Consider the following 14,950-nt stretch of genomic DNA (forward strand, 5'->3'; position numbering starts at 1 on the left):
AAGATCATATATTTTATTAAGTTACCTTGTATTAAATCATGGTAAATTCACAGACAAACAGACAGACAGTCAGGCTACACAAGACTAACAATGGCATCACTCACCTCTCTCACAGGTTCGATCCCAGTATCCGGTCCCGGTGCAGTCACAGATGAAGCGATTCCAGCCCTCTTTACAGATGCCGTTCTTTTTGCAGGGGTTGCTGTCACACTGTTTTCCTGTTACTTTGCTGCAGGACGACTTGATTCCGACTCCGTTCTGCGCCTCTGCGATCTGGCGAATGTCTTTACTTCGTCCATCTATGAAGAGATCACGGATGCACCCCACATAGCCATAATTCAACATAGCGGTCCACAGTTCAGTGGGAAGAACCAGGCCAACACGGTTGTCTGGCAGACCTCCGAGATATAGGTCACCCTCCAGGTCTAGAATCTCATTCTCTCCACTGGCTGTGAATGGAGTCCGACGGCTGTTCACAGAGATGATACCTGTTTAAAACAAAAACAGACTGTCAGGAATGACAAAATAAACTCAGCCAAAAGAAGACAACAATGTCATGCTGAATTTTTTTTTTTTTTACAGTATATACATAGAAATAAGTACACAGTCATTATAAAATTGGTCAATATAAACATATATGACAACAGAACGCTGCTAACCAAGCAAAAACAGTGTAATAAATATAGAAATATATAGAGATGTCCATTTGTGTGTGTGTGTTCTGACACAATAATGTACTAAAGGATAGAGGCAGGCAGGAGTTTCAGAATAGAAACATCAATAAAGTTCAGTGTGGAGGCACTGGCAGATTGAGGGGGCACTCTGAGTTCCTCTACTGGTCTTTATTGTGCAAGTATTCTTGGTCTCTCAACACCCACATGTCTATCTGTCTCTGCCCTTTGTTGCTGAGAAATACAAGTTTCTAGGAACTTGCATGAAGGCTATTAATCAGACAAGGAGTCAGTCACCATTCCTGAATAGTTATATAACCTATTCACCAAAACTAAACCTATTCACGCTGTTATGATTAAAATGAAATGTGAACAATGAGATTTAAATAGCCTGTGTAAACAAACATAAATGCCATGTCAGATGTAAGAATATATATTCATAACCCAAAAGCTTTCTGTTCATTTCCAGGTTTAAAAAGAAATGTCAGACTTTAAGTGTTGTCTCTGACTTTTGGATTGCACTGTATAACATGACCAGAGGCATACAATAAGAGCCACCCTCTTGTGACTTTAATGTGGGAAAGTGTTCATTTTCAGATATGAAGTTTGTGACAAAACAATGATGAAAGCTCCAATTTCACACTATAGTCTTCCATAGAACAGTTTCTCCTGTGATCGAAAAAAAAAAAAAAAACATTTATTATGCTAGATGACTTTTTATTGAAGTCTTTGACTGTGCACTTAGTTGTCTGCTGGGAAAATGATTTAGAATCAACCCTAATAACAGCACTTAATACAGAGAAGTTTAGAAAGAAATTATGCCATTTAGTTACAATTGAGAATAGATTATTTTTGTGGATAAAAGTACTACATTATCAACTTCTTTTTACTGACAATTTGTTGGCAATTTAGATATCCTTTTAAAGCTTATAAGAAGTTACCCCAACACTCTTTCAAATTTGACACTCTGATGCCAAAGGAGAAACATTTTAAATCCTACAATTAAGCAAAAATATTGTGAATATAGTAGGGGTGACCCCGAATAGTCGAAGAATCGATGCTTCGATAGGAAGAGCCTGATTCGACCACCAATCTCACAGTTGAATATTCGTGGGGTGTTATGATCATGCCATTTTGGGGGTGCTCAAATGTCTGATTTCACATAGAACTACTGGTTTTCTAACCAATAAGTTAATATACAGCCTATTAAGATAATGCTGTAAATAAGAATCTGAAAAGAAAGCAGCTTTAAATAAATATTTTAACGTGCGTAAATAAATCCAACCACCCCTATAGATTTAAGTTTCACTTTCCATGATCCTTGACCGACAGAGGAGCATCTTGGCAGCATAGATTTAAAACTTTAACAAGACTCAAACTGACACATGAAAGACTGGATTTTTTTCCCGATCAGGTAGGGTACAAGTGATTTCAAAACATTTTTTTAAAATCATAATTACATCATGTTGTATAAATAACAAAGCGTATTATATATGAGATAAATGATGAGTTAAATCCCATTGATTAAAAACCTGCTATCAAATGCTTTATTCTACTGGTCATATTCAGCTTGCACAGCTCAAAACAGAAATGCAGAACATTAAAAACTACTGTCATATACATAAGAGCACTATTGTAAAAAATTGTGTGAAGTTTCACTGACGTTTAATGTTAACTATCTTTCAATCAAAACATAAAACATTATTTAGGCATACCCTGTTTGTATCAGCGAGCTGTCTGTTACACATTTTCCCTGTGTGTTAATGTCAATATTTATGACTGTTGAATGTCTGTCTTGTTAATGTATTTTGCCCCACCCCCAAACATATGATTCGACTATCAGTCGACTATCGGCAAGATTCGAAAATTCTGATTTGACTGTGAAAATCCTTAGTCGGGGACACCCCTAGAATATAGTAGTGCTGTCAAACAATTAATCACGATTAATCACATCCAAACACACACACACAAATATATGCACACACACACACACACACACACACATATATATATATATATATATGTGTGTGTGTGCATATCCCTGTTGTTCTGGAGAAAATGAGTCTGCTCACCTGATCTTCCATCTCTCTGAATGTCCACATGGTGCCAGGCTCCGTCATTGACCTTGCTCTGCGTGGCTTTGACTTTAATCGTTCCTGATCCCATGTCCAGCAGAAGATAGAGATTTCCATCTAGAAGTTCCACAGCAAAGAAGTCCACTTTGTTGCTCCTCTGGCTACGAGAATCTTTCTTGTCCTGGGGTTTACCTTGTGTAAAAAGGATTAGTCCATTGGGCTCTGAGGTACGAAAGTCAAAGGAAATGGAGCCCACACGCTTGGTGTTCCACTTGGGCAGGCTGAGGAAGGATTCTGGTGTCTCAAAGGAGATAGGGTCTAGGGTGGGGACATTCTCACATTTAAATACTATGTCCCCTTGTAGCTTCATCTTGGGGTCTGCGATTCGGGCCAGACGAGAGAGTTCCAGTCGTATGTCATTGTTTTTGTAGACCACCTAGAATTGGAGAAACACATTATGGGCAATTGCAAATGAATATAGGCCAATTTAAAAATTAGAGCAGCCTCTACTATTTTGCTTTTTTTTTTTTTTTTTTTAGACTATACTAAAGTAAAAAAAATTATAAATCAAATACGGCAAACCAAACCATAGCAAAATATCAAACTAAATGTATTATTTAATTAAGAGAAAGATATACATTTTAACAGGTTGTACAAGTATTGGGACACTTTTTGCACGTCAAATGCTAGTGAAAGATCTGCATAATTGACATGAACTACACCTGCGGTTATACCAACTCTAGGGGAACTTAATCCATTAAAATCACTTTGATTGCAGCTGGTTAGAAGTCATTGGAAAAAAATGGCTAAAATGAGTTTACTGGAGAAAAAGATTTAGATTTTTAGGTTACACTTTACTTGAAGGGGTGTGCATAAGACTGACATGACACCTTCCTAATCATGACATGACACCTTCATAATTATGACATGACACATGTCATGAATATGAAGGGTTTTTATCCATGTTTATGACAATTGTCATTAAGTGTCATTCGCTCAGTTAATGCAAAGATGATATTGTCTGAGATGCCTTTGTTATAGACTAGGGTTATGGGTAAGGGTAGGGGTAGGGTTAGGTCAAATAATGTCATCTTTGCATTAAAAATGACATAACTGAGCGAATGATACTTAATGACAGTTGTCATAAACATGCATAAAACCTCCTTCATATTCATGGCGTGTGTCATGTCATGATTATGAAGGTGTCATGTCAGTCTTATGCACACCCCTTCAAGTAAAGTGTTACCAATTTTTTTTTTTTTTTTTTTTAATATTTGTTTGTGATACAATGAATTTTAGGTACATTTAAGTGAGACCTAAATACCCAAATATTGACAACTGGGTGGCCCATGCATGTAATATATTTATCAAAGCATAGGAAAATATAAATTAATAGTATTTTAAACAATCAAACAAACAAATTATTATTATTATTATTATTAATAATAATAAATGACAGTGTTGGTCATTTGTAATCATTTGTAATAATAACTTTTGTGTGAAAACATTTGTGTGTAAAATTCAGAAGTGAAAAAAAAATACAAATATCATTCTTGTATTAAAAAAATCAATTTAAAAAATGGAACACCATCAAAGTCTTTTTTATAAATTACAGTATATGCCCTGGACCTATTGGTAAAAATAACATAGCTGTTGAAGAGCAAAATCCCCCGATACACTAGAATACATTAGATGACATTCAAAGGATGTGCTGTGATATTGTGCCTATTTACCAAGGCAAAGACTCATATATAGAGTCAGATATGCATTATAGCCAAATACAACACAATACAAACCGAGAAGAACTGTAAATTGAAATTCACTCAAGCAGAAAATTAAAAGGCTTTTTCCTTCTTTTCCTCCTTAAAGAAAGAGCTCTTGCTGCTATATAGGACATTATGTGCACAGCAAACAGCAGTTCTGTTAGAGAACACAGCTGTCAGCAAACAGATTTTGAAGCTCCAGGATTACAGATAATCCTGGAAGATTTGACAGTAAATCAACACAGGTGCCCTTCGTACTTCGTACTACTGCAGAGAAAGAGAGAGCGTGATGAACTGTTGAAAGAGATCTTTATTTTAGCGACACTAACATTATCACATTTCTTTTCTCTACCTATAATCTGGCCCGAATCAGCACCAGCCTACCATCAACCCCAATTATCCCATGCTTCCTAATCGTCTGTGTTGCAGAGATGTGCCAGTAGAGCAGTAGAGTTCCAGAAATGAACAATATAAATTTTCTTGCGAGAGATAGTTTTTAACATTAACATATCAATCTTTCAAGGCAGACCCACCATGATCTCTGAGATTAGGACAAACTAAACGTCATTGGCTCAACTTTCTGTTTCAATAGAAAACACAGTACATCAGCACAAAAAGAAAACAACACATCAATGCATTTCACTGAATTATAGGGTTACTCTCAGAAATGAAATGACCACTTATGTATGCATGTTTTCAAATAAATCCCATTTTAAAGAGTAAACTAACATCCTGACACCACAATCCCAATTTCAAGCCACTACAGTTATGCTACAATTGTTGAGGGAAAAAAACAAAAAAACAAAAATTATGTTCTTTCTGCAGTCCCTGGTGAAACAAAAATATAAACTCCTCTTCAAAGCCGAAACCCAGAAAATGTTTCCTCAGCGCTTCTGTTCCTTTCCTCCAATCAACTTTTCCTGCACTGGAATGTAGTTATGCCTCGGGTTATGATTCCAATGGCCATTACCTCTAGCCGATCGATAGTAGTATAATGGAAAATAATGTGCAGAAAGATGGTGTGGGTAGGGAAGTCCACAGACTCAGATACATTATCTAAAGCTACACCCTCGCTTTATCACCTTATCTGGGGGCCATCCTCTGTCCCCAGAGTGCCATTTACAATCAAAGCCAGCCTTTAACAACTCTATAGGCTCTCCGTCTTGACTCTCTCCCTCTGTGTGCATGGGGGCTGCTGGGTATTGATCGGGCTCTGGGAGTGGGGAGTGGACCCTAATCTATCTAGGCTCAGTGTCTTAGTATGTTATAGGGATCTTGCTGCTGCATTAGGCCTAGGATTAATGAGAAGTGCCACTAAGTAGAAACACGTAGACACGTAGGGAGAAGCACCAACTGAAAAAAAAAAAAAAAAGACATCTCTGAATTCAATAATGAAATGCCTTTAAATGAACATTGAGCATTTCATCTTATCCTTATACATTACTGACACTCTATCCTCCAATTTGATACTGTTAAGTGCTTTGAAACAATCTGTATTGTTAAAAGCGCTATATAAATAAAGGTGACTTGACTGACTTGACTTGACTTGACACAGTTGGGGGGTTAGATGAAGAGATGTATCATTGGAGAAAATGAATATATCAGAGGAGAATATTCCAGAGTTTTTACTTTGTAACTGTGAATATATTTTAGCGCTGTATTTTCTAAACACATCCATGTTAAAAACATTATTATTCCCTATAAATCATCAGTAGTGTAACATTATGGTACTAAATTATTATTGTTAACCAGTCCTTTTTATCAAAGCATCACAGATCTTAGTGAACAAGAATCAATTACTGAGCAAGTACTTTAAAAGAAAAAGAAAAATAGTGTTCAAAATTCTCTCCATGCCTTACACCAGTGGTTCAGTGGGCACGGACACTCTCCCGGGGGGGCGCGAGTAGGCTACAGGATGGGAGGAAAAAAAAACAGAAAAAAAAAATTTGCTAATTTTTTTTATCACTAAACTACTGTCATAAAAAGTTATAGTTTTGTATATACATAACTCCTGAATAAAAATTAAAATGTGTTTGGACTGATTTTTAAAAAAAAAGAGTTTTGAACAAATTTGATTGGTTTGTCGATAGTGAGCGCAAATGCAGGTGATGAGTGGTTTTATTAAGCGAGTCATTGAGTCGTTCATTCAAACGATTCGTTCAAACGGCCGATTCATCAATAATGAGACTCAACTCGTTCAAAACACTGAATCATTCAAAACACGATTGAGTGTTGCTGTGAGATGCGCTATGCTGTGATCTTTGTTTGGATTCATCGGAACTATTTTCGCTGCTAAAATAGACCAAAACAGTCATTATTTCGTCTAAAATGTAAGTGACATAATATTATTAACTTGTTTGTTGAACTGTCATATGAAATCAGTGTCACATTTTCAATCGTGAGGTGATGGTAAATTAAGTGATGGTCAATTGTCAGCTCTCTTGGTCGTCAGGTCGTGTGATGTATGTTGCTGAACTGTATTTTAATCAAATGGTTTAAATATAAAAACACCACATTTTGAAATTTAACTGCAGTATGTCAATTTAGTTTATTTGTGTGTGCTGCGCTCATAGACTTTAGAAAACGGCGCTCATTTGTTTGATTTCTCCTCGAGAAGCTGCACAAGCCTCAAAAGTTTAAGGTCCTTGCACCCTGACTGAGTCCGAAACTGTCGTATTTGTTTTTTCATATTCGTCATTTGGTGGCTCTCAATTGTCAAAAACACCCCTCAAAATATTTGCTACGGATGCGAAAAATCCGTGAAAATGGTTTGGCTTGGGACCGATGCGTTGGCCTATGCACATGCACGGATGGTGCGCAGGCAGTGACGGGGCGTGAGCGTGGCCTAGCTGCTCGCATTCAGCAAGTAGCTCCACTTGTGAAATGGACACATTGCATGGTCCATCGCGAAGCACTAGCTGCTAAAAAAATGCCGGTTCTTTTTGACTCCGTGCTGAACCAATCCGTGAAAATGATAAGTCTCATCAAATCACAGCCGCTAAACTCTCGCTTGTTTGGGGTCCTCTGCCAGGAGATGGGGTCAGGGCACGAACAGCTGCTTCTGCACACTGAAGTTCGCTGGCTCTCCAGGGGGCGGGTGTTACAGCGGTTGTATGAGCTGCAAGAGGAGGTGAAGTGGTTTTTGACAGAAATCAAATCAGATCTGGCGAAGCATCTGGATGACACTATGTGGCTTGCGTCTCTGTCCTATTTGGTCGATATATTTGACCGCTTGAACGGCCTCAACCTGTCTTTGCAAGGCCGCAAAACTCATATTTTGCTCCTTGCAGACAAAGTGCACGCCTTCACACAAAAACTAGACCTCTGGCATGGCCGCATCAGTCGAGGGAACTGCGACATGTTCCCCAGCCTTGCAGACTTTATCACTGATGCAGGCACGTCACACGATTTCTCCTCCCTATTTCAATCAGCGTCTGAGCACCTGTCAGCAATGAGAAAACAATTTGCGACGTACTTTAAAGAGGATTATCGCTCTTTTGCGTGGGTTCGAGATCCGTTTGTGTGCACAGCAAACGAGCTATCAATTGTTCCCTATCTGTCGGTCACTGCGAGTTATGTCGTGATGACATAGGGGGGATTTACTTGGGAGCCCCAATCATCTCTGATTTAAGAGAAAATGCCAATGAATATTGGCTAGTGGATTTTGCATACCTGCGCCACTCCCCGTGCACACGGGTATAAATAGGCGGCAGGTGCGTCCACTCATTAGGCTTTTTGTTTCGGAGCCGAGTGGATGAGAAGAGTGCTGATCTCCACAAAAGCCTTCATCTTTATTTTGTTCCTGGTTGGCGTCACGGTGCAGTCAGCGGAGTCCCTACCAGCAGCATTTCCCCTGGGCACTTCAACTGAGAGAGCAAATTCTAAAAGAGCAAAATCACAAACGGTCGCGTCTTTTTCAAGATGTCATTCTGTTCGTGTATTCTTGGTTGCGGTCGTTACCTGTCTGCGGATGACGGACATGATCGTTGTCTTCGGTGTCTGGGTCTCCAGCACACCGAAGCTGCGTTCGTTGGATGACTTATGCGCCTGTTGTGGGCGCATGAGCATGACATCACTGCGATCTCGCCTTTCTTTTCTGAAAAGATTGGCACCCTCTGCCGCCACCCGTCCCGATCTCTCTAGCTCGAGTAGAGGATCGCCGGCTGGCACTCTGGGAGATCTGAGGGTTACAGTAAAAGCTTCTCCGCCGGGTACGCTTATCATTCGGTGCGCCGCCCAAAGATACGATGTCGATCGCAGCATTGGGGGAGGGGCGTTCGTCCTCTGAGGATGACGGTGTGTCGGAGCTGCCCCCTTCGGGTGTGGTCGCGGCCGCCACACCAGACCCAGAGTTGACGGCTATGCTTGCCCGGGCAGCCGAGAGCATCGTGTTGGAGGTCAACAGACCGCCCAGTCCCGAGCCCTCTCGGCTGGATGATTGGTTTCTCGGAGCGAGGCGCGGCTCACAACCGCGCCCTACTCCGGTTCCTTTTTTCCCGGAGGTGCATGAGGAACTGACAAAGTCGTGGATGGCCCCTTTTACGGCCAGAAGCCGCTCGTCCGTCTCCTCCGTCCTTACTACCCTCGACGGCAGGGCTGCCAGGGGGTACGCGGGCATTCTCCAGGTGGAGAGAGCGGTCGCGGTGCACTTGTGCCCGCGAAACGCCGCCACTTGGAGGAATCGTCCGCGTCTCCCGTCCAAAGCCTGTAAGCTGACGGCCGCGCTCGTGGCCAAAGCTTATAGTGCGGCGGGCCAGGCAGCCTCTGCCCTGCATGCCATGGCTATCCTGCAGGTTCACCAAGCCAAGGCACTCAAACAAATGCACGAGGGTAGTACCGACCTGGGGTTGATGCAGGAGCTGCGCACGGCGACTGACTTCGCTCTACGAGCGACGAAAGTCACAGCGCGGTCCCTCAGGAAGGCGATGTCCGCCATGGTGGTCCAAGAATGCCATCTCTGGCTCAACCTGGCAGAGATGGAGGATGTCGACAAAGTACGCTTTCTCGACGCCCCCATCTCCCAGTCTGGGCTGTTCGGCGACACTGTCGAGGGCTTTGCCCAGCAATTCTCAGCAGTGCAGAAGCAGACAGAGGCAATCCAGCACATCCTGCCCCGGCGTGACGCACCATCAATCGCTGCCCCCGGGGCCAGGCCTCCGTCTGCTCGTCGCCGTGGGCGCCCTCCTGCGTCCTCCAGAGCCGCTCCGCCCCATGCTGAATCGGCACCTAGGCCAGCGCGCCGAGCCTCTCGCAGGAGTGCGGCGTCCCCCGCACTCCAAAGTCGACGAGGTGGCCCTGACGCGGGCAACCTGGAGATGTTGGAGTTTGCTCTTTCCCAGGAGACGACGAGGATAGCGTCGCTCCTTCCCCCGGAGGAGGGCCGGGTGGAGAATCCTGTGTTTCGTTTTGTTTCTGTTCCACCGCTGGCCCAAGGGCCGGCGGCACCCACAAAATCACAGAAAGAGCAATTTCCTTCCCCTCTGGGTTTTCAGGTCCACGGGCCAACAGTGTGTGACGCGTTGCCTCCTCACTCTCGCCCGCGACCCATCTTGCCAAGAGAGTGCAGTTCGGGGACGCAGTGCCTCCCCACGCACCTCTAGCCAGTCCCCTCTGGGACCCAGGGAGTTTTGCAAGGATGCCTTCTGTACCATCCCGCTCTACTCCCCTTCGCTGCACCACCACAGGTACGTCGATCGTGCCGTTGGAGCACGGCGTCTGGAGGCGTGGCTCATGCTGCCCAGCCCGTCTCGTTGGCTCACGCACACGATTCGACTCAGCTACGCGATTCAGTTCGCCAGGCGGCCTCTTAAGTTCAGTGGTGTTCTCGAAACCTCAGTGGTAGCTCGGAACGCTTCTGTCTTGCGCGAGGAGATTGCTGTCCTCCTGGCAAAGGGTGCAATCGAGCCGGTCCCTCCAGCCGAGATGAGGCAAGGGTTTTACAGCCCTTACTTCATCGTACCCAAGAAAGGCCGTGGTCTTCGACCAATCCTGGACCTGCGAGTCCTGAACCGGGCCCTACACAGGCTCCCGTTCAAGATGCTGACGCACAGGCGCATTATAAAGTGCGTCCAGCCCCAGGATTGGTTTGCAGCGATTGACCTGAAGGACGCTTACTTTCATGTTTTGATCCTTCCGCGACACAGACGGTTCCTACAGTTTGCGTTCGAGGGTCGGGCATGGCAGTACAGGGTCCTCCCCTTCGGGCTGTCCCTGTCTCCCCGTGTCTTCACGAAGGTCGTAGAGGGCGCCCTTGCCCCGCTAAGGGAAGTGGGCGTCAGGATCCTCAATTATCTTGACGATTGGCTCATTCTGGCCCAGTCGTGAGAACAATTGTGCGATCACAGGGACAGGGCACCTCAGCCAGTTGGGGCTTCGGGTCAACTGGGGAAAGAGCAAGCTCTCCCCTGTGCAGAGAATCTCTTTTCTTGGTGTGGAGTTAGACTCGGTGAGTATGACGGCGCCTCTCGTAGGATCGCACCCAGTCAGTGCTGAACTGCCTGAGTTCCTTCAGAGGCAGGACTGTGGTTCCTCTGAAACAGTTTCAGAGGCTTCTGGGGCATATGGCATCCGCAGCCGCAGTCACGCCGCTCGGATTGCTTCATATGAGACCACTTCAGCACTGGTTGCACTCCGAGTCCCGAGGTGGGCATGGCGTCGCGGTACACTTCGTGTGAACATCACACAGGAGTGTCGCCGCTCCTTCAGCCCCTGGACGGACCTTGCCTTTCTACGGGCCGGGGTGCCCCTAGAACAAGTGTCCCGGCATGTCGTTGTCACGACGGATGCCTCCAGTACGGGCTGGGGCGCTACATGCAACGGGCAGGCAGCCTCGGGGCCCTGGACAGGGCCTCGACTGCTTTGGCACATCAACTGCCTAGAGTTGTTGGCAGTGCATCTAGCTTAGTGGCAGTTCCGGCCACTGCTGCTCGGCAAGCACTTGTTGGTCCGTACGGACAACACTGCGACTGTTTCGTACATCAACCGGTTGGCAGGTGTACGATCACGTCGCATGTCACAGCTCGCCCGCCATCTCCTCCTCTGGAGTCAGACGCGGCTCAAGTCGCTGCGTGCTGTCCATATTCCGGGGGAGCTCAATCGTGCGGCCGACGCGCTCTCACGACAGCTCACGTTCCCCGGAGAATGGCGACTCCATCCCGAGATGGTCCGGCTGATCTGGAGTCGATTCGGGGAAGCTCAGGTAGACCTGTTTGCTTCCCGCGAGTCCTCCCACTGCCAGCTGTATTACTCCCTGACCGAGGGCCCCCTCGGCACGGATGCACTGGCACACAGCTGGCCTCGGGCTCTGCGCAAGTATGCGTTTCCCCCAGTGAGTATGCTTGCACAGACACTGTGCAAGGTCAGGGAAGACAAGGAGCAGGTCCTGCTGGTTGCGCCGTACTGGCCCACCCGGACATGGTTTCCCGAACTCATACTCCTTGCGACAGCTCTTCCCTGGCGCATCCCTCTGAGGAAGGACCTCCTTTCTCAGGGGCTTGGCACCATGGCACCCGCGTCCAGATCTGTGGAACCTCCACGTGTGGCTCCTGGACGGACGCTGCAGACTTGAGCGGTCTCCCACGGACTGTGGTAGAGACCATCACTCAGGCTAGAGCTCCTTCAACAAGGCAAGCCTATGCACTGAAGTGGAATCTGTTCGCGAACTGGTGTTCTTCTCGCCGAAAAGACCCCCGAAGATGCACGATTGAGTAGTGCTTTCTTTCCTGCAAGAAAGGTTGGAGCGTAGGCTGTCACCCTCCACCTTGAAGGTGTATGTGGCTGCTATTGCGGCCCATCACGATGCAGTGGACAGCCGGTCCCTGGGAAAGCACGATCTCATTGTGTGGTTCCTGAGGGGTGCCAGGAGGTTGAACCTCCTAGGCCACCCCTGATGCCCCCTGGGATCTCTATTGTCCTGGCTGGGCTTCAGAGGGGTCCCTTTGAGCCGCTGGACTCAGTTGAGCTTAAGTTCCTGTCTGCTAAGACAGCGCTCCTGACCGTGCTCACTTCCATCAAGAGGGTCGGGGACCTCCAAGCATTTTCGGTGAGCGAAGAGTGCCTTGTGTTCGGCCCGGTCTACTCTCACGTTGTCCTGAGACCCCGGCCTGGATACGTGCCTAAGGTTCCCACCACGCCCTTCCGCGATCAGGTGGTTAACCTGCAAGCCCTGCCCTCGGAGGAGGCAGATCCAGCCTTGGCTGATCTGAAGAGCGTTGCGCATATACGTGGACCGCACCCAGAGCTTTAGAAGCTCTGAGCAGCTCTTTGTCTGCCACGGAGGTCAGCAGAAAGGGAAGGCTGTCTCCAAGCAGAGGTTGGCCCACTGGATAGTGGATGCCATCGCCTTGGCGTACCAATCGCAAGGCGAGCCGTGCCCCCTAGGGGTGAGGGCTCACTCCACACGGAGTGTTGCCTCCTCCTATGCATTGGCGCACGGCGCCTCTCTGGCAGACATCTGTAGAGCTGCGGGCTGGGCGACACCGAACACCTTCGCAAGATTTTACAATCTCCGCGTCGAGCCAGTTTCTTCCCGTGTGTTGGGTAACAGGTAAGTGGCGGGAAGAGCTGGCCAGTGTCACGCTTGCTGCGCCATTCCCCCTCACCCGGGGATGTGAGCGCTGTTTTCCTCCTCCAGTTCAGTTCCCCGGACGGCGAACCCTGGTGGAGTTCCTCCAGCACCCCCGGCAGTCAGACTGGGTGGAGCAGTCTGACGCCAGGCCCAGTACTTGTGTTAGCTCGCCCGGGTCTCCGGTCAGCCCCTGTACTGGGCTAGGTGTCCGTATGGCTTGATTCCCTTCGGGTAATCCCATATTTGTATTCTACCACGGTAAGGTTTCCCTCACGGTAAACCCATGTCTTCCCTTTGACAGAGCCTTCTGTCAGGCCCTGCTGGCAGCTCTCCTCCCTACCCCTAGGTAGGATCTTCCCCAGAGTCCAGTCGTATGTAGTACTGCCCCAGGCCTGGGTCAGTCCATATCAGTGTCTCCACATGTTACTTCCCTTCGGGCAGGATGTGGCCTCCGTAGCACCCTTCTCTGGAAGGCTTGCTTCCCCGTCGTTACTGCCAAGCTGTCACAACAAATAGGAAAGACTTGAAGCTTCTGTTGGGAAAGGAACAGCGGCTTGGCTATCTCCAGCAGTGATGTACTCAGTGGTCCCTGCGGGCACCAAGGTTAGCTAATTTGCGCTGGGGCGATGGGAAGGTTGCGACCTTTCGCATGGCATTTGTCTGTCACGTGCTCGCTTGTCAGCATCTGCATGCCACAAGGTTGTGACGGGGTTCAGGTTGTGGCGCTTTCCATAAGACCCCTATGTCGTCACGACATAACTCGTAGTGACAGATAGGGAACGTCTCGGTTATGTCCCCATGCCACAATCTTGAACCATCGCTGGTTGCCAGGGACTCGTTCTCGGCTCCTCAGCGTAAAACCTAATGAGTGGACGCACCTGCCGCCTATTTATACCCGTGTGCACGGGGAGTGGCGCAGGTATGCAAAATGCACTAGCCAATATTCATTGGCGTTTTCTCTTAAATCAGAGATGATTGGGGCTTCCAAGTAAATCCCCCCTATGTCGTCACGACATAACGTCTCCGTTCCCTCCATCAGGGAATGAGGGTTACGTACGTAACCGAGACGATACGCAGGAACAGCTTATTGAGCTGAAGAGTGACAGTAGACTGAAGGAACTCTTTAGCTCCTGCCCTCTTTCGTCATTCTGGGCAGCATTGATGCAGGAATATCCTGAACTCTGTGACGTCGCCTTGAAGATTCTCCTTCCTTTCGCGTCAACATATTTGTGTGAGGTAGGATTCTCAAAAATGACTGCACTCAAAACGAAATACCGCAATCGTGCACAAATCGAGGATGATTTGAGGCTATGTTTATCAAACATTGAGCCAAGAATTGAGGATCTTTGCAAGGCATAGCAGGCTCAGGTCTCACATTAACATCACCTACCTGCAAGCTTCTGTAAAAAATGCAGATAATGCCTACTATTAGGCCTAGTAATAATAACAATAATAAAGCATAAATTAATATCAGAGGTCTGGTGCCGATTCCCAATTATAGCAATAGCCTAGTAATGATAATAGGCCTATACTGATGATAATAATAATAATAATAATAATAATAATAATAATAATAATAATAATGTGGGCCTAAAAATAATAGCCTAGGGCTATCTATCTATCTATCTATCTATCTATCTATCTATCTATCTATGCAAGGTGGTTTGGGTTCACAATAGTGAGCTTATAATAATTATTTATAATTTGAGCTGTCGACATGTCAGTCTTACGTCATTCGTCTTTGTGTGGTAATGTCACATCTGTAAACAAAGAGAATAAGGTCCAGCTATCACAGCGGGAGCAATCAGAGGTGTGTTAATATTTCTGACAGCTTGTAGCCATAACTAATGAGCAACATTAGCATGATTGATTGTT

The 14,950-nt window shown here is 46.2% G+C and overlaps 1 protein-coding gene across 15 annotated transcripts in view; it reads right to left on the reverse strand.

Annotated features, from left to right (window-relative positions):
* Positions 1-14,950, reverse strand: part of nrxn3b (neurexin 3b) — a 357,597-nt gene that overhangs the window by 234,979 nt on the left and 107,668 nt on the right. For all 15 annotated transcript variants that reach the window (XR_009267577.1, XR_009267579.1, XR_009267578.1 and 12 more), the window contains 2 exons: positions 2,744-3,182; positions 105-488 (listed from right to left, as the gene is read on the reverse strand). Coding sequence is in view for 11 of the 15 variants with exons in the window: in XM_058755796.1 (XP_058611779.1) it covers positions 105-488; positions 2,744-3,182 (823 nt within the window). In the remaining 4 variants the exon portion in view is untranslated. The remainder of the gene's footprint in view (positions 1-104; positions 489-2,743; positions 3,183-14,950) is intronic.

This window comes from Onychostoma macrolepis, chromosome 20 (genome assembly GCF_012432095.1).
Source record: "Onychostoma macrolepis isolate SWU-2019 chromosome 20, ASM1243209v1, whole genome shotgun sequence".
NCBI classification, from domain to species: domain Eukaryota; kingdom Metazoa; phylum Chordata; class Actinopteri; order Cypriniformes; family Cyprinidae; genus Onychostoma; species Onychostoma macrolepis.